The 20,587-nt window shown below is 45.9% G+C and overlaps 2 protein-coding genes across 2 annotated transcripts in view; one reads left to right on the plus strand and one right to left on the minus strand.

The window, feature by feature from the left end:
• Positions 1–2,371: 2,371 nt before the first annotated feature.
• Positions 2,372–20,587, plus strand: part of ADGRF5 (adhesion G protein-coupled receptor F5) — a 51,458-nt gene continuing 33,242 nt past the window's right edge. Inside the window, exon 1 of the mRNA XM_054196105.1 lies at positions 2,372–2,762. The gene's annotated coding sequence lies outside the window, so the exon portion shown is untranslated. The remainder of the gene's footprint in view (positions 2,763–20,587) is intronic.
• On the minus strand, positions 16,619–16,886 carry LOC128907340 (mitochondrial import inner membrane translocase subunit Tim9-like). Its single transcript, XM_054196107.1, has one exon. The coding sequence runs from the start codon at positions 16,884–16,886 to the stop codon at positions 16,659–16,661; it is 228 nt and encodes a 75-aa protein (XP_054052082.1). The 3' UTR covers positions 16,619–16,658.

The raw sequence follows: 20,587 nt of genomic DNA on the forward strand, positions 1-20,587 counted from the left end.
CCTGGCAAACCGAATTGTTGTTAGATGGTGCTGTTGCTGAACCACTCCTGTCAGCTCTTATCTTGAAGTCCAAAGAACCATTCCATTTTGCATAATATAACAACACATTGATTGCAGCAAGGTCTTTCCACAAAGGGTACTGTTCATCTCACTGCACTGGAAATGCCAGCAACGTAGATACCTGCTCCTGAGCTGGTCTTCCAGGCTCCCATTAGTCAATAGAGAGAATACACATCTCTAGCCTGAACCAATTTAGATACTTTCTTCTGAGCTGTTTTTGATATTTATCTAACTGTTTAGTGCCCATTTCTCTCCAGTTCCCGGATGTGACAGTAAAATCTGATCCAGGCTTTCACGAAGATTTTAAACTTACCTCGATGTTGAACAGGAACAGTTCTGAAACCATGGAAATTACCAGGGGGAATGGAAACCATCTTCCACCCACCAGCAAACTGCAACACAGATGGAAATAGAAGTCAGGAAAACAAGACTGAGCAATAAGCATACTATGAGTGCTTTCTATACACTTTCAAAAACAATCGCTCAAGTGCTCTGCTTTAAAGAAATAATCATTCTGTCATTCTAATTGAAGTATCTCAACAGCATTTTCTTTCCTAGATGTCACAACCATCATATTTTATTCATCCCAGCCAGCAGAAGGAGATAAGTGGGAATGAAACTTCCAGCTCTAGCCAGACAAAAGCAACTGAAACTGAAAAGCCCACTGAGATGAAGTGACTGCTGTTAAATATAGAGACTGCTGTTAAATGTAAGGAAATATGGATTGCGCTCAATAATTGAAATCACGCAAAGATGGGGTACGCAGCCCTTCTCTGTCTCTTTCTCTCCTCTATCTCCAAAAAAAGTGTATGTCAGTGAGCATGTGGGTGAGGTGTATTCAGCAGTGAAATGTTCCAACGTCCGCTCTTGCTTGTAAAGTATGAACTGCATCATGATAGAGTAATTAAAAAGTGATCCTGAGCGGAGATCATAGAATCATAGAATCTTCATGGCTGGAAAGGACCTTTGAGATCATCGAGTCCAACCAAACAACCTACAATCTCTGTCACTAGAGCATGCCCTGAAGTGCCACATCTAGACGTTTCTTAAACACCTCTAGGGATGGTGACTCAACCACCCCCCTGGGCAGGCTGTGCCAGTGCCTGACCACTCTTTCAGTAAAGCAATTCTTCCTAATATCTAACCTAAACCTCCCCTGCTGCAACTTCAGACCATTTCCTCTTGTCCTGTCATTATTCACCTGGGAGAAGAGGCCATCACCCACCTCTCTACAACATCCTTTCAGGTAGTTGTAGAGGGCAATGAGGTCTCCCCTCAGACTCCTCTTCTTCAGATAACTTACTAAAATAAATTCTTCTTGTGTCCAGAAAGAAGGATGCTATTAGCTGTAGAGTCTGAAGTCCTAGATACAATTTTGCATTTTAAGACATCCTCAGAAAGATGGTCCAGATACACCCCACTCAGATCCTGAAGAAGACAGAGACTAGCTGTTCTCAGCTACTTCCACAGTCAAGAAGAAGAAGCTGCAACCTCCAGAAAGCAACACTCCTCACAGATGGCACGTGCCCTGTGCCATGTGATGGGTTGATGTTGGGCCATGGTGCCATAGTGTGTTACCTCGTAAGAACCTCAGAGATGATGCAAAGCCAGGAGAGACAAAAGCAAGGAGGCCGTTACAGTGTCCGTCCTTTTATCAGATTAACTAGGACTGAGCCCTTGGGGAACGACCCCCATCTTGCTGGGATGTGGTTGTTTGGTTAGTGCATGAAAATGCCCCTCTGGGACCCCCGGTGTGAGGCAGCAGGACCTTCCCAGCACAGTTTAGGGGTCATTCCTAGGGGTAGCTCTCCTCCTGGATGCATGAGCCTGCCCAGATTCCTTCTGCACCTTGACAGGGTTCCCTTGTGCCCAGCTGCATGGCTGGGGTGCTGCTGAACACGAGCTCCATGTGGAAGAGGCTCTCCTAGATGAAATTGCAGAGTATCTCAACAACCCTTAGCATGAAAGGCACCATAGCTGAAAATCTGAGAAGCACCTACACAACTTAGGCTTCAGATTGCTGTGTATGGTGACAACTGAGGCTCTTAGAACAGTTTAGCCTAGAAAAAAAAAGGTAATTTCTTTTACTTCCACACCTCTGATGACCAAAGAAGTGTTTTCCTCATCTCAAGCACCCCCGCCCAAGCGTCGCTTGCATCCACTTTGCCCCCAACGGCAGGAAATCACTTAGAAAATATTTCCCAGGTTCCTTCCTGGCCAGAGGTCATCTCCGTGTTTCAGACCAGCAGGAATCACCGTGTTCTCTGACACAACAGACGGAGAAGGGAGACTTGCCCTGCCCATCCAGCATAGCGCTTTCAGGCTTGTGTTTTTTAGCTGCAACTCCACCCCGTGCTGGTGGAGAAGGGATCGGTTCCCACTGATCGCAGGAAAGGGAGGTCACGGGGTTTGCTTGATTAAATCACCACAAGCCAAAAGGTTCTCTCTCTCTCTCGCTCGCTTACTGAGAATTGCTCACAGGCTGTTTAATTTGTTCCAAAAAGAAAAGCAAAACAAAAAACAAACCCCAGAGCCCAACAACCAACAGCACACGGGGAAAAGCAGGTGTGCCTCCAGCTCTTGGGAAAACAAAGGGCAGAGGCTGAGGCAGGAGTTGACACTTGGATGGGAAGTTTTCTTCCCAGCGCAGGAGGACACGTTTGGAAAGGACTCCGGCACGACCAGCACTTGTTGTCCTACAGGTAAGGATGATGTGTGTGATGTGTAGCATCGGTCTCCTCATGCGGTTGAACAGTTTGGGGCAGGTGAAGGAATTTTCAGGGCCAGATTCTGAGGTAGCGGTGCAAGCTTTGCATTGACTGGTAGACTTGTTGCAGGTTTCTGCTGGTAAAACTGCGATCGGCGCATGTTTAATTTTTGTGGTGATTAGTTGACAGTTTTCTGTAGGATGCTTTTGGCTTTCCAGGGTATGAATTAAGCCGTTTAAGCTTCTGACAAAGTGCTACTGTCTGTTAGCTTGGCTAGTGAATTTTAATAGAAGCTATAACTAGTCAAGTTAAGCTCAGGGCTGCAGAGATAAAGAGGGATGTGCACGGAGATACCGTGCAAATCTGGACTGTGTTTATTACCTCCTAAGGCATGCTCCGCAGTTTCATGAAAAAAAACAACAACAAACAGATCAACTGCAATAGCATTTGGATTTTTTCACCTTTTTTATGCTTACAGTGGCTGGGGTTTGCAATGCAGACAACAGGCACAGTGGTGTTGTCAGCTGTATAAAATGATGGGTTCGTTTCTTTTGAGAGCAATCTCTTGCATCCCCCCTCAGTTTCATGCTAGGTGACCCTTGCTGCCAGAGGAGGGGGGCTTGGGGCACCCATGGCCACAGGCTGAGACACTGCTGGGTACTGTCCTGGAGTGTCACATTTATCTTGTTTCCATTCTTTTCTACCCATGTTTTGAGCTGCTTAAACGAAAGCCAGTTTTACAGTGTTACGTTGGAGTGCTGGACCGCTTTTGGCAGTGCTCGGTGTCAGGGGGGATGCAGGCATGCTTTCTGATGCTCTCACCTGCAGTGATGTCTGTAACCCCAAAAGTTCTGCTCCATCCAAACATCTCTGGTGCAGCAGTATCCACTGGTCGCTTAAATGATTTGAATTCGGAAAAAAACACAGCTGCGGTGTGACCTAGTACAGTTGACCGTGTTCCTCTCTCCCCATCAGTGGGAAAGTGATGCTCACCTACGTGCACGGGGAGCTTTCAGACTGGGGGGAGAAAGGTGTAATTGTTTGAATGCTGTAACTCTCGCTTTCAGTGACAGTTTTATGGGAGGCAATGAGCTTGTAACAGGCAAGGGAATAGCAAGGGAAAGGACGTTGTGAATTTGGAAGCCTGAGGCTCTGTTTCTCCTTGCTCCATCACTGGCTGTTGTATGGTGAAAATGGCATTTCTCCACCCGTAGATCTTCCTCTCACCCAGAAAATTCCTCGTCTATTTCTGACTTAATCCGTCTTGCGCTGTCCGGCAACATTGCAGAATGAAGTGATACATCAGAATATTTAGGGGCAAATCTTTAGCATCTGTGTAGCAGTGACACTTGACTGATTCAGTAATGGCGCGGCCAGCTCAGCAGGAACCCGGTGTATTTGGCATTTGTCATTATTTAACTTCCTCAGACTCCTCTGAGTTTGCCTCCGGTGATCCAGGTTTAAAAAACAAACAAACAGAACATGCGTAGGCTCTGGGAAGATATCTTTGTCCTAATCTCCTTGATTATTTTTATTTTTTTAACACCTCTTAGACAGGCTTAATAAAGCAGTTTTCCAAAGTCTGAATTGGAGACGTGGGAAATTCCTCAAACTAGGCAGAGCTTCCTCTAATTGTTAAAACACAAAAGACCAGTGCAGCCTTTACTAGAGTTCCTTTTTTAACCCATTCATCTTGATCAAGAAAGCCTCCCTGCTGCTGCCACCGTTCACGGCTGTGACTTCGTAGTTTGCCAGAAGAAACGAGGGCTTACAGTAGGCAAGCGTGGGTGTGAATTGCATCATCTGTGAGGGCATCATTAGTTCTGGGGCTATATTTGCACATCGTAAATTAAAGGTACTTGCATTTGAAACTGAAATGATTTGCTGTTGGAATTAATCACAGAATCATAGAACGGTTAGAGATGGAAGGGACCTTAAAGACCATCTGGTTCCAACCCCCCTGCCCTGGGCAGGGACACCTCCCACTAGACCAGGCTGCTCAAAGCCCCATCCAACTTGGCCTTGAACACCTCCAGGGATGGAGCATCCACAGCTTCCCCGGGCCTTCCTAGCCTTGCGTAAGGTCATGACTTTTTAAGATCAAATGGGGTAAATGCACAGTAAAACCAAATCCTTTCAGAAAACAATTATCCAGTTTTCCATGAAACAGACTTTTAGGATTGTCATCTCAAAGAGGGGTCCAGCTGTGATTAGTGAGCTGAGTCACTGTAGCTGCCTGGTTATGCAGAGTTTATTTCGCAGATGATCTTGCACACTGCTCAGCACGCCTGTGGGCAGTTACCACCCAACAACTAAGCTGATCCCGGTACCTGCTGTGTCTGGTAAAGAAGCAGCAGCCTGTCCCCCTTATCTGCGCTCAGCAGCATCCTGCATAAGGACAGGAATTGGGGGGCTGCGATTGTTGCCCTGCCGTGGGCCGGAGGGGTTGTATTAGGCACGTGGGCAAGATGGAAGGCACAGGGTGGGTGTGCAGGAACAGGGAGCATGGGAAAGAGCTTGGAAAGATGATTTGCAATGGTTTGTTTCTCTCTGATAGAGGAATGATCCACTCCACGTTTTCTGCAGGAAAGAGCAGTTCCTGCAGAGCAGCTACCTCACTGTGGCAGGTTGTCGAGTAATTAGAGTACTACATTTGCATGTTATAATGCTGCACCGGTGGACTTTGTTATGGAATTTTTGACTACATTTGCAGCCTATTCTAAGGGCTTGTCTGCTTATGGTGGTGGCCTGTAAGGGAGACTTCACTCTGACAACCATCCTATGACATGGCATGGATGTTGTAACCTCAATCCATCATTTCTGCACCCAGTCGCTATCTTCTCTCCAAACTTCAGTTTATCCCTGTGGAAGCCTGTGATGAATTCCGCCCCAAAGCCCTCCCCTCTCCATCATAACTCCCATCTGAGCAAGCCGAAAAAGATGGTGCACTGTGTCTAGCTGGGATGGAGTTAATTTTCTTCATAACAACCCATAAGGTGCTGTGTTTTGGATTTGTAGCTAAAACAGTGTTGACAGCACACCAATGCTTTGGCTATTGCCGAGCCGTGCTTGCACAGCATCAAGGCTTTCTCTCTTTCCCGTTCTGTCTCTGTAGTAAGTAGGCTGGGGGTTGGGAGGGGCTATATCTGGGAAAGCTGACCAGAGTTCACAGAAGGGATATTTCAAGCAATCTAACATCATATTCGGCAAGAAAAAAACAGGGACGGGGGGCAGGGTTGTCTTCCAAGGTGGCCATTGCTTGGGGACTTGCTGGACATTGGTCTGCCTGTGAGAGGTGGTGAGTGATTGTCTTCCCATCACTTGTTTTTCCTTTCCTCTTTCCTTATTAATCTGTACTTACCTCAACCGACTAGTTTTCTCACTTTCGCTCTTCCTATTCTCTCACCCGTTCCGCTGGTGGGTGGGGAATAAGTGAGTGACTGTGTGGGTGCTTAGCTTCAGGCCAGGGTCAACCCACCACAACAGGATATCTAGCCCACCTTTTAGACACCTTTTAATGGACCACTTTTGAATAAGAAGAAGGTTTTTCCCAGCCCAGAAAAAAACATTATCTCCCCTGTGTCATCTCAATCAGCTGATTTACACACAGTAATATTTGTTTTAGGAAGAAGTCAAAAGTCACCTAAAATTGACCACTCCTGGAATAGAAATTCTTCCTTCTGGATGAAAGGGGAGCTGTGCCTCTTTTGCCTTCTAGGTATTTCTACAGCTCTCCCTTTATCAGGGTGAGCACTGATGGGTTATTCCTGCCCCAGGCTCTCTCTACACCCCCTGTGACAGCTGATAACATCCCTGTTTGGCAGCAGGGAACTGAAGCACAGAGGGTCTGCTTACATGGTTGGCTGCTGTCAACCCAGGCTCCACTTAAACACACCTCAACAGGAGACAAAGTGCTGTGGCAGGCCAGGTTTGAGGATGCCTGTGAGTAGCAGACCTTGTACGTATTCCCCATTTAAATCTTAATACGAAACATTAATTTCCAAATGCCTTCCCCAAAAACATAATAGAGCTGTGATCTAGTATGTAATTTACTGTCCTCGGAAATTCCTCAAAACGGCAGAGCTTCCCCCAATTGTTCATGCACAGAGGAAAAGCTCTACTAGAGTTCCTGCTTCAGCTCGCTCCTGTGACCACAGGCTTGGCCCTTGACAACCATCAGGCTCAGTGTGTAAAACCCATCTTCATTCCAAAGCTGTCCCTACGTGCCTCATGACAGGCTGTTCACAGCATGCCCCTTGCTCCTGAAATTGTTTTACTCTTCCTTCTTCAGAGAAAAATTCTTTAAGTTCCTGCATGGGGTCCTGAAAATCTGAGTCTACTGATCCTATGGCTGAGATCCCGGATGAGCCTGTGCATGCCTCAGGTCTCTCCGGCTGTAAAACAGGACTGATGGCACTTCCTTCCTTCCTCTCACTATCCGTCCTGTTTCAAGCCTATGGCGTTAGAAGTCCAATTGCTGTTCTTAACCACTGGCCCTTATCTCAGCAAGGACACAGAAGGTGTTAGAACCATACAATCTTAGGATGGTTTGGGTTGGAAGGGACCTTAAAGATCATCTGGTTCCAACACCCCTGCCATGGGCAGGGACACCTCCCACCAGACCAGGTTGCTCAAAGCCCCATCCAGCCTGGCCTTGAAAGCCTCCAGGGATGGGGCATCCACAGCTTCTCTGGGCAACCTGTTCCAGTGTCTCACCACCCTCATGGTAAAGATTTTCTTCCTAATATCTAATCTAAATCTCCCCCCTTTCAGTTTAAAGCCATCACCCCCTCGTCCTATAGCTACACTCCCTGATAAAGTGTCCCTCTCCACCTTTCCTGTAGGCCCCCTTTAGGTGCTGGAAGGCCACTATAAGGTCTCCCTGGAGCATTGTCTTCTCCAGGCTGTCCTCATAGGGAAGGTGTTCTGTGCTATTAATGAAAATCTGTCTCAAAAACTGCCTGCTCTTTTCCTAAATGCCTTGTTTCTGGGCAGCCTTGCAACGGTGGCTCCAGCACTGTTTCAGCACCATAGTACCAAACCCAACAAAGACCTAATCCATCTGACAGCACTTAAGGGAGGCTTCCCTTGTCCCTAATGTAAGTGCAGGTGCTTTTGAGGGTGATGAAGCAGAGGAGATTCCTGCTGAAGTAAGACTTATGTTGTCTGTACAGTCAGCAGAGAGAAACGCAAGTGCCTCTGAAGATTTGCTGTGGGAGACGCCACCAGAGTTAGGCACCAGCCTTGCCCCATTGAGCTCAGAGGTGCTGAAGAATATTCCTGAGCTTGAAATGTGGATTTTACCTTAGGCCATGCTAGTATTAGGAGAAACACATGCAACAGCAATAGCGCAGCATGAGAGGCTGGAGTTGTTTCCTAACCCTGAGGCCATCTGTCAGGGCACAGCTCACCTCCACATGCCCAAGCTCTCCTTTTCCTCTAAAACAAGGCAGCCCAGGCTGTGCTGATGACTGGCCCATACTGTGATTTGTGTCATTTCTGTGAATCTTGGCATTGGCATTGACTGAGAAAGGGTAAAGGCTAACTATTAACTAGGCCTCCTAGAAAAACAGGGCAGAAAGAGACCTCAGCAGGTTACCTACTCCAGCCCTACATCTCATGGCAGGTGTTTGTTTAAACTTTCTGAAGGCACCCTAGGGCCTGAGAAATGCCTGTCCTCTGCCCAGCTCAGTATTGGACATCATGAGCAAACTTGCCATCAGGTGAAAGTTGTCTTTGCCTCGCTCTGCTTTTATGCCTTGTGAGTCCAACGCACGCCATGGGGGTTCTCAAGGCTGGATCATCCCTCATCTATATCTGAAGTGTGGTGCTATTTTGAAGCAGGCCAAGCAACTGTCTGAAGTCTAATATTCCTTAGAGTCTTCTGAACATTAGTAAAACAAACTAGTCCCATCCATGTTGATGATATTCTGTCTTGGTCTCACACCTAATGCCAATGATGAAGATGAAAGAGCTCAGATGATTTTGAAAACATTGTAGACAAGTTTAGCCTTCAAAGAAGTTAAATGCTAGCACTATTTATCATTTTTGAGTTATCCTGTGCTCTGGAAGACAGACTAGTACAAAAATAATAAAGCTGGAAGTGGAACAAAATATAAACAATTATTTTTTTCTCTGAGGCTTGATCATTACAGAAGGGAATTTTGAGATATGGACAACAGAAACCTGCCTTCACTGATCTAGGTGTTTTCCCTCCATTTATACAATTCTTTGAGCAAAAGGTGGATGCTGTTTTGTACTTCTGCATTTTTGTTACTAGGTGTGACAGGCCAGGCCCTCAGGCAGGAAACTCCTGCTGTCCAGAGCGGGATCATACAAACTCCAAATGGCTGACACCTACACAACTTGGAGTAGCTTCCCATACAGCCAGCTGTGCTTGCAGCAATAACAGGAAAAAAATCAAGAGGTTAATAAACCGAAATGAGCAGGAAGCATGCAGTCATCAGACTTTCTAGTACTTCAGTCTATAGAAGTAACCCGTGGCTGGCCTGACGTAGGGACCTAATCCAAAACTCATTGAAGCCCATGGAAATTCCACTGCAACGGATGTTGTTAGGCCTCACTCTTCACTATATCGATATGGGAGCACATGGGGAGTTCCACCTTCCCTGTACTCACACAATGCTGAGCTCCAAATCTCTTGCTTTGCTGCTGCTAGCTGTGAGATAGGCCTGCCAGTAGTCACAGAATCACAGAATCACAGAATCACAGAATGGTAGGGGTTGGAAGGGACCTCTGGAGATCATCTAGTCCAACCCCCTGCCAGAGCAGGGTCACCCAGAGCAGGTGGCACAGGAACGCGTCCAGGCGGGTTTGGAATGTCTCCAGAGATGGAGACTCCACCACCTCTCTGGGCAGCCTGTGCCAGGGCTCTGCCACCCTCAGGGTAAAGAAGTTCCTCCTCAGGAACTGCAGATGCTCCAAAAAGGATGAGGAGAAGAAGAAGGGAAAGCTCATAGCTACATCCCTTCTCCCATCCCAGCCATCAGAGGTGAGCAAATGTGTGCTGGCGTGTGCTTTTCCACAATAAGGTACTCGGCTACATGCAAAGAGCTGGAATAGCAGAGGGGGACTCATTGTTTCGCAATTTCTTTTTTATTTTTTTCTTTGTTCCTTCTACAAAACTCCAATACAAAGGTCATGCAGGAGCCTTTAGTTGGAATTGGGAAAAACCTCCTGAGCAGAGGTGAGGAAGAAACGCCAGGAAGAGGGCAAGGACTGGGCAGGACTTTCTTTTTCCAGTAAAGTGCTGATTTAAATGCTTTTTTCACTTTGGTACCAGCTACTACTATTTTCAGCCTGGCATATTGATGTGCCGTGTGGCATGGGGAGCATTCATCCCTTCACTTATGAGTGCCATGGCATCTGGTTGCATGCAACTAACTCACAAAAAAAAAATAAATGCCCCCCTTGAAAACTAAACCTCCGCTCAAGTCCCGCAGATCCTTTAGCACAGCAGGCAGCTCAGCCCCCTGCACCATGCTAGGCACAAAGCTGGAATAACACAGCTCCTCAAACATCACCCAGAAAATACCTCACAGCCTGTTTATTGCCTATTTGAATCCTTATCATTCAGCCGTTCAATTTGGAGTCCTTGATTAATTTGTGTTTATTTTCTTTTTGTTCGCATTCAGATGTGTTATCTAAGGTCAGTGCAACTTCCCCTGCCCCCCCTTTCCCTTTTAGCCAACTCTCCCATGAAATATTGTTGTGCCTGGGTGTGTGTTTCTTAAAGTCATTGTGTGTTTTATGCCTGAAACAAACATTGTCAGATCATCCAACTTATTACGCACTACCCAAAGGTCATGTTTTATGCACAGAAAGGAAAGCTCTTCCATTGTGGCTCAGGAAGAGCAAACTGGATGGTCACTGAAAAGAAGGGTTTTAGCCCCAGAGATTGAGTGTTCGAAAAAATGCTGAGTGGTTGTTTGAAAAGTGTAAAACAGGGCTCAGCTGCTATAAGCTACTGGGCAGCCACGGAGCTGGACTCTCTTGTGCCAGCCTCGTATCTGCTTCCTTCACACCTTCTAATCTTTAGCAGCTCCAGGTTCCTCTCTCCACGTGTCCACCTCCACACACCTCATGGCACCAGAGGCCTTTCATCCAAAGCCTAAAGGGAGGCAGAGCTATTTAAACCACAGGAAAACTGCAGGGGGGTTGGACTAGATGACCTTTAAATGTCCCTTCCAACCCAACACATTCTACGATTCTATGGTTCTAAAATGCTGGCATGGGGACAAGTGAGCTTAATAAAGTTCAAAATAGATACAGCCCAATTGGAAAGATGCAGAGCAGAACAAGTGCCGAAGAGGTGGGGTGGCTGCTGTGCTGGAATGACATAGGAGGCTTCAGCCTAGACAGCTGATGGGGAATGTAGAACTGATGTATGCTGCTACAAGGCCATGGAGAAAATACACCATCCAGTTTGATACTTAAGGACCAAACCTGACTCCGATGAGTGGCAGATTCGAAGCAAGCAAAGGAGATATAGACCTCTTTCCTCCTGGATGTTGTGGATGTTTGATGTTTTCCTGGGTTTTTCTTATAGTTTCCTTCATTTTGTGTAAGTTTAATAGGCTGTTAAGGGCTGTTAAACACCAGGGTCTTGCCTCTGCCTCCAGAAGTCCCTGTACCTCTGACGGACAGAATGTTCTGAAGATGTGCTGCTACAAATTTACTTTACTTTTATGAAACTCTTCCCCTGGGGCCTCTGCTATAGCCCACGTTGGACAAGAAGGGACTGGGCTAGAGGATCCTTGGATCCAATCAAGTGTAAATCTGCTTATAGCGTTAAGCAATAGAAAGGTTGGGGAACAGTCTCTCAGTGTGAACAAGGGAGGAAAACCACACAATTAACTGCCAAACCAAACTGGCAAACCTCTTAAAGCAGAATTTAGGAGGCCAACCACACAGGGCAGTCATAGGCTCAGTGACCCAGGATGTGTTTTACAGCCCTGGGAGAGGGCCAAGAGCGGAGGCTGTGGCCTAATATCCAGTTTCAGCCACAGGAATAGGAAGTCTCTATCTGTAATGGCTGCACGAGGATGGATAACTCTGTGTATTCTAACAAATAAAGGCTTGTTTCCACTTACACTTCTGCATTCATAATCCCTCACCAAAGATGCCACTCTAGGGTGGGTACTTCTTTAGTGTCCCTCATCAGCTGTTTATCATTGACAAGGTCCCCTGTGCCTTTCCTTTTCCAGGCTAAACAGTTCCAGCTCTCTCAGCCTCCCTTGGCATGACAGATGCTCCCACCCTTTAATCATCTTCATAGCCCTTTGCTGGACTTACTCCAGTATGTCCATGTCTCTCTCATACTGGGGAGTCTGGGAACTGGACACTGTGCTTCAGATGCATTCAGAACCAGGAAATCTTCCCATTATTAACGCTGGTATCAAATGAGAAATGTTGTCCCAAAGACTCTAGGAAAAAGACACGACTGGGCAGGCTAAGAGAGGCTACCAAATGTGTCTGCCTGGGAGAGGCAACAGAGTGGAAATCTGGCAGTCAGACAGAAGGATAAGGTGGAATAAGCCAGGTCCTGCTGAGTGAACAGAGGTTACCTGAGCTGGGGTACTCAAGTAACAAGCCACAGGGCTGTGAGAGTGTCTACAGAAGCAGTCTGGCCACCAGACATGAGCTACCAAATCCTGCTGCAAGGGATAATACAGCATGTCAACAATATATTATTTCTGGCTCTAGTACAACCCGGGTGTCTCTGCACCATGCTACACAGGTAAAGCCATAAAAGCCATGACCTATGTGGGCATCGTTTCCCTGCCAAAGACGGAGGTATGTACTCTGAAGAAAAGTTAGTCCTCAGCAGGCCTTTCCTATCCCAACACAGGGAAATGCCTGTTAATGCAGGCGAACATTGTTACCTAATCCCATGGGAGAGGCAGGCCAGAGGTCCAGCATTAATGTGGTGTCTTCCCAGTCGGGTCGGCTGTACAGTCAGCAACCAGGAGAGTGCTAACGTCTTGCCAACTACTTCATACCTTTCTCCTTCCCTGAGTTAATGCTTCACAGAATCACAGAATCACAGAATTTTTCAGAGTTGGAAGGGACCTCTAGAGATCATCTAGTCCAACTCCCCTGCCAAAGCAGGATTGCCCAGAGCACATTACTCAGGACTGCATCCAGACAGGTCTTGAAAATCTCCAGAGAAGGGGACTCCACAACCTCCCTGGGCAGCCTGTTCCAGTGCTCTGTCACCCTCACCGTAAAGAAGTTTTTCTGTGTATTTGACCGGAACTTCCTATGTTCTAGCTTGTGCCCATTGCCCCTTGTCCTGTCACTGGGAACCAATGAAAAGAGTCTGGCACCATCCTCCTTCAACCCACCCTTTAGATACTTATATGCCATAATAAGGTCTTCCCTCAGCCTTCTCTTCTCCAGGCTAAAGAGTCCCAGCTCTCTCAGCCTTTCCTCATAAGGGAGGTGCTCCAGTCCCATAATCATCTTAGTTGCCCTTTGCTGGACTCGCTCCAGTAGTTCCCTGTCTCTCTTGAACTGGGGAGCCCAAAACTGGATGCAGTATTCCAGTTGTGGCCTCACCAGTGCCGAGTAGAGGGGGAGAATGACCTCCTTCGACCTACTGGCCACACTCTTCCCTATGCAGCCCAGGATTCCATTGGCCTTTTTGGCAACAAGGGCACACTGCTGGCTCATGGATAGTTTACTGTCTACCAGGACCCCCCAGATCCTTCTCCTCAGAGCTGCTTCCCAGCAGGTCCACCCCTAACATATACTGGTGCTTAGCATTCTTCCTCCCCAATAACTACTTCAGTTAATGCTTATTCATGTCAGAATACCCTTATGATCCGGCAGATTGCCGTTCTCCACTGACAAGCAGTATGTCCAACTGTGAACTGTTACGGGAGGGCTAGGATGGTGTACTGTCCAGACTACGTTGCAATCCTCGTGGAAAGTTCTGTCGGTTGCACTCAGAGCATTAGAACTGCTTGAAGGATGTGATAATTTGGCCATTCGGCTGGGCAGTATTTTCTGTGCTCTCAGTTATCTGGCTGAGTGGTTCCTATCCCAGCTACTGTGCCTTGCAGACATGAGTCTTGCAGATTTATTTTCTTCTTGCAGGAAGTCCTGCTTCGTCATGGTATGATTTGAGCCTGATCTGCAGATAGCTGGGACTAAATTATTTTCATTTTCCGTGTAGACTGTTTGAGTATGTAAAAAGGTCATCACCAATTCATGAGAAGACTTACAGAGGAATGTAGGAATTTAAAGTCATAGGTCAAAAAGGAAAAGTATATGCTTCATAAACAAGGATCGAAAACGTGACTTGATGTAGAAGAGGGTGTGAACCAGAGCCCTTCTCTGGAAATATCATTTTGGGGAAATCCTTGACAAGGCTGTAGATACAGTTCAGCTCCTCTCTGCTTAAACCAGTAGGAATGTTGTGCTGGAGTGGTCCAGAAAGGAATGCTAGCACTCGTCTAAGATGGTACAGCAGGGTCCAAACACAGCTCTGAGTACACCGATCGGTGGCCTCACATGTCTCCTCTGAAACTCTTTGAACTCACTCATTGCACAGAAATTGAAGCGGTGTAGAGAAACAGAAAGAGGTAATTGGAAGAGGTCAACAAACAATCTTCCTGGTGCCCCATGGCCACAAACTCACACAGAGGCAGAGTCAAGGGCTCTCTTCCGTGTCAGCAATTTTATTGTCTGTTCTTAAAAATCTACACTGAAGGGAACTTTGCAGGTGCCCTCAGCAGCCTAATTCAGTGCCTCTAACCTTTACAGTTACACATTTTCCATAATCACCAACGTATTTATCTTTGTTTCAGATTGTGTGATTTCACATTGTCCTTCACCCAGCTGTCCCTGTGAACATTTGTCTCAGTCCTTTACCAAGTGACGGACTGTTATCGTGTCCTTACCTGAATCTTGTCCTATCTAAACCAAACCAGCATCCACCTGTTCACAAGGTCGCACTCCGCTCATGTCTTAGCATTCATAAGGTTCTCCTTTGTATGTTCTCCAGTACAGCAACATCTGGACACAGCACTCCAGCCAAAGCATCAAGTAGAGCACTTTAATTAAAACATCATTAAATTTCAACATCATCATGCTGAGTGGATTTAGGTAGCAATTTGCTAGGACTCCCCCCAGATTCTTTTCTGCAAGACTGAGGTGGGCAAAACTATATAAAGTCACATGAGACAGATAATAAATGAAGAATCGGGCATTGCCAGATTCACCTCAAAACCTTTTACCTTAAAGTAATCCGCCTATTAGTTCCAATATGCGTGGGATTCATTCTGTCCTCCCATTTCTAAAACACATCTGTCTGAGAGGCCGACCATGCAAAATTCAGACTCAAAAATAATAAGAACGGCAAACCGTGTAAGAACATGCAGTATTGCATCCAGCTTCTGAGAGGTTTTGCCATCTGTCCTGGGTTGAGCGACACAGGATTAAATTATCTTCTAATGCCTGGGAGAACTCCCTTTTGGAAGACTCTACTATCTGAATTCATGAAAATATTTATTTTATAGCCAGCCATGCTACATGGGATTCAAGGTCTCGGTGTTTTTGAGCCTTGCCAGGTGCAGGGAAGAGGAGGAGCGAGACCTGGGCATTTGACCTAGGATTATTTCATACCAACAGGATTATTTCACACCATGAACGTCACATTCAATATAAATTAGAAAGTTTGCTGCGTATTTTCTCTCTCCCTTGTTGGTGGTGGTCCAGAGAACTTCTTGCCCAGGAGCCGGACCCCTGAGCCCTTCCCTTCCTCCTGAAGCCATAGCTCTCGTAGTGTCCAACATTTGTTGTCCTCTACTGGGAGTGCACAGCTTCCTGCTGATAGAATGGGCTGAGTATAATTCTTGTATACCTTATATTAGTATCGGGATTAATACTGGTTCTTTATTATTATTGTTAATTATTTAGTCTTATCCTATCAAATCTATTTATATTTCAACCCTCGTGTTTCCTTGTTTTCCCTGATTCCCCTTCCTGGGTGGGGAGGGGTTATTGGGTGATAGCATAATTGTCTAAATGACAATAAATTGTTATGGGTTTTCTCAAACCATAACATCATCTTTTTCTGAGTTTGCCATTCAATTTGATTTTGTGTAATTCGATTACACAAATTGCTGAGGTTGGATTCTAGTGATGAGGCTGTAGTGTTAACAGCCAGGACTGGAATGACGATGGGTGAGTGAAGAGGGCTGTATCTTGTTAATTTAATTTCTGAGTTGTTTCCACGTTTACTTTTGCTTTGAACAGTATCTCTCAGGTTGCACCTATTTAGGAACGTTTACCCCGGTCTATTTTGTTCATGCCAGATGAAATGTGTTCATACGCTTTTGTAACAGCGCATTCCCAGTGAGTTACAGGATCAGCGTACCTCTGCCTTGTTTTGGATGAGTGCTCCTCCTTCAGAGCAGATATCTTCTAGCAGACCTTTTGTTCGCTTTCTTGAGCCTATGATGGCTCTCTGAGTGCAGTCTCGGATGTTTAAACTAAAAGTGCTCTCGGGTTGAAACTTTAAAATCCAGGAAGTTCACAGTTTCTGGTGACATGACAGTACATGATGAACGCATACAGGAAAAAACAGCAGCATGGTCAGGACATCCCCCTGTGCTCACATACCAAGTTGATTACATACCTAATGCTCTGACATTGTGCAATTTTCACATTCTTCTGCAAAGTGAACCAATATTTCTCATACTTTTAAGCTGTGGTTTGATGACACAGTGCCTTGAACAGAAACCCTCTTTAAAGGAATCCTTCCACCTTGCTGACATTCTCTTCCATTCCACACCCCAAGGTGAACAGAGCGCTCTTGTCTAATGAGGTTGGCCAAGCAGCCCTGCTTTAGCTGCCAGAGCTTCATTCTGCTGAAATATGGCACTCCTGAAATCTCATGGAGATCCTTTGTGCCGTTTTTAAATATTTCTGTAGGCAGTGGTCTGAGCAAGTCATCTCTTCTGGTTTAACATCTCTGCTAGTGAAATCCTTTATGCAGACCAGGAAGCAGTTTTCTGTAAGTTTATTGCATGTTCCGAGAAACTCTTTGAACTTCTTGATCTGATCTGATTCTGATATTTGTCCAGCCATGCTCTACAGCCTGTGATTCACTCACCTTCTCGGCTGCTTTTGGTACCATTGGTTAAAATTTTTTGAAAGCCACAGCAACAAAACAAAACAAAACAAAACAAAACAAAACAAAACAAAACACACAAAAAGAGGGAGGAGGAAGGTTTAAATTGGATGGGTTTTCCAGTCAAGGGCTGGCAATGTGAAAGGTGTGGATTGACCACAGCTAACTCGGTCTCAGACAAGGCTGCCCTCCCTCGTCTTCAGCTCTGCTTGTCCTAACCTGAAAGGAGACAGCCAAGGGAGCGACACTGCATGAGAACTACACAATGGTTTCTGTAGAGATAGACCATGGACTCATGTGGAGCTGCTTGACAGGGCAGAAAGGAAGAGGTCCTCCTTCTCCTTACCCTCCTGCCCATCCTGCCCACCTCTGTTCCTCCCCTCTTCCCTGCTTAGGGCCACATATCTGCTCCTCTCCTTGCTCTGGCCCAGGCACTTGCTGGGCACTTCTTTGGGATGATTGAACCGATAGAAGCAAGCTAGATGCCTTGTTGCTTGTTTACTGTTGTGCAGTGAGCTAAATTGTCTCAGAGAGGGGTCTGGAAGGCACCAACAGTAAAAACTGGCTGCAGGGAGAGAGAGAGGTGGTTGCATTTAGTGCTGTAGAAGTAGCCTCAGTTTTCTACTTGTTCAGATTCCTGAACCAGCTTGAGTGGGCAATAAACCAGACCGACGCTACTTCAACAGTGGGGAGAAGGTGACCAGGTTTGCAGAAGAGGGGCCAGGAGCAGGCTGTGTTGCTGCCAAGGACAATGCACCCTTGAGTGGGCTCATTGAAGAGAAGTTTACAGTCACATACTGTGATATACAAACCTTATGAGGAGCGGCTGAGGGAGCTGGGGGTGTTCAGCCTGGAGAAAAGGAGGCTGAGGGGAGACCTTCTCGCTCTCTACAACTACCTCAAAGGAAGGTGTAGCAAGGTGGGGGTCGGTCTCTTCTCCCAAGTAACAGGTGATAGGACAAGAGGAAACGGCCTCAAGTTGTGCCAGGAGAGGTTTAGATTGGATATTAGAAAAAACTTTTACACTGGAAGTGTTATCAAGCATTGGAACAGGCTGCCCTGGGAAGTGGTTCAGTCACCATCCCTGGTGGTATTTAAAAGACAGGAAGACATAGTGCTTAGAGATATGGTTTAGTGGTGGTTTTTGTCAGAGTTAGGTTGATGGTTGGACTAGATGATCTGAAAGGTCCCTCCCAACCTCGGCAATTCTCTGATTCTATGATTCTATATCCTCAGTATCCTTAGTAAACGTTGGCACCTGCAAAGGCTGCAGGGCAAACTTTGCTAAACACACATTTTTCTTTCTATGACTCAGACATAGCAAGAGGCAAAATGCTGTGACCTGTCTTAGGGCTGTTAGAAATGCAGCAACCAGCACTTTCACCACAGACAGTTGATAGAGGATCGAAGACCTGGTCCAAGCTCACGGTGACACAAAAATGACCACTACTACCCTAGACCAAGGGCACAACCCAAACTCTGTCCAGTGCTGCCATGACAGCTATCCCTTCTGTTCCCCTGAAATAGTCAATGTCAGCTGGCAACATGACCCTCGTGTAACTGTTTGACCAGCCCCAATGTCACAACCCCTTAATTTGGGAAGTAGTGTCAAAGTGAGAAAGGCATGTCACCTTATCAGGCACGTCACCTTATCAGGCACTTTATTGACTTTTTGGTTTCCATTTTCCTTCTGTGGTGTGACAATGAGTGGCATTTACAGCTTGACTCATTTTCTACTTTGGGGATGTGTGCCCTTTTGGGATGCCCTGGTGTGTCCCACCTGGCCTTCAGCTCCTGCACGGCGTCCATGGAGACCCTGGGCCACATCTGCCTACCCCATGAGGCTATCACCTCCCCATGGACTTCTCATAAGAAGTCAGGATCTCCACAGGGACCGTTTCCAGTCTTGGGGGGAACAGGAGCTCTTTCCAAAGACTTGTCTCCTGAATTAATCACTGCTTAAAAAATAATACTCCACAGCATGAGTTTAATCCCAGGCTTTTCCACAGAAATTGCATGAGCTGAGTGAGTCACTGCATGACACACAGCGCTGTGGAAACAAATTCCATTGACAAAGCGGCTGTGATCGAACGCTGTAGGGACAAGGGCCCCATTGTCATCTGGACAGATGTCCTCTGTTTCTGCAGGGGGTTTCTGGCTCCCGATTTTGTTCAAGGTAGAAACATACATAATGCATCAGAGTTTCCCCTGATTTCTGGGAATTTCCTGCTCTTCCCCACCTTCCACAGAAGCCATCAGGGTCATAGGTCTGCATCTCCGTGCAGCTTCTCCAAGGACATCAATGCCAGGTCCAGCCCACAGCTAGCAGGCTGCCAGCTCAGGTAGAAAAACTTCAGGGTTTCCCTCACTTGCTATTTAAATCAAAGCCTACAAACATTTTGCCGTAGCTACAAAACATGATTTTATGCCTTTCAGTCCTCAACACCTTCCTTTGTTAGAACAAAGCAGGTGAGTAACAGCAGTGGAACAAGTTAGTCCACTTGATAAAGTAATCTGCAGATAAGACACTGAAGGACTTGGATCAGCGCAGGGGGAAATAATGAGTACTGCCTGATGAATGGTATCAGGAAATATCTCCTCTTGAAGCGCCCTGTGGGTTTTCTGCAGTGGCATCTCTGGTCAGCCTCACACTTGAAAATTGAGTGCAGGCACTAGAGGCAACTTGTTTTCTGGGCAGTAATAACATGTTCAGCTAGCTATACAAGTTCCTGCATCTTGGTTTCCCTTTGAGACAGCAGCCTGGGCTGTAGTAGAAAGCAGAGGATCTTTACGATGGATCTAATTAGAAGATCTCTTTGAATCACCTGAGAAGGTAAACCATATTATATCTCTGGGTGTCGTCTTTATTTTCTAAAACATATAAGAATAGACAATACTAAGAATAGACAATATAAGAATAGACAACTATTATGCTGGGTGGATTTACAAGAGAGGGTGTAATTATTTTGCAACATTTATGAAACAGAGAAACTTACAGAAAAATTAAAAAGGTGGTCGTGTAAATCACCTATGTCCTGGGTTAAAGTGAGACCTTTCTATTTACCTCTAGGAATTTCTGCACTTTAGAGTTAATTTTAAACAGCAGTTTTCCACCTGAATGTTGTGGAGAAGACATTTTGTAGCAAATCTCGGCTTCTTTAGCCCTCTGGGGCTTTACATATCAAAGATGTTTATTGCCTCCTAGGAGACAGTTTGTATGAGAAACGATGAATGCGTCCACATATCTTCTGTTTTACCAACTGAAGGTAGATAGGCACTTGAGAAATTGCTCGTTGAAAAATTTACAGCAACACTTTTTTCAATGAGACATTAAATGAACAGAGGGAACAGCCACACTACTTGAGAAGAACATTAACATTTTTCCCTCTTGCTATTTGATATTTATTTGCTAGTTTTGTGATTTGCTAGGTACCGGTTGGGGATTTTTGGACTTCTAACTAGCTATTAAAGCCTGAATAGCAGCATGGTTCTCGTTTGCATGAGTTGTCCTCTCTATATGGTTTCTTATGTATATGATTAACAGGGCATTTGGTCTCAACTACAGGTTGCACAAAGGCTGTATTTGAAAATAAAGGCAGACCCACAACATTTGAATATGGATGCAAGTTTGTGAACAGTGCAAAAGATACGTGCAAAA

The sequence above is a fragment of the Rissa tridactyla genome, chromosome 3 (assembly GCF_028500815.1).
Source record: "Rissa tridactyla isolate bRisTri1 chromosome 3, bRisTri1.patW.cur.20221130, whole genome shotgun sequence".
Lineage (NCBI taxonomy): Eukaryota > Metazoa > Chordata > Aves > Charadriiformes > Laridae > Rissa > Rissa tridactyla.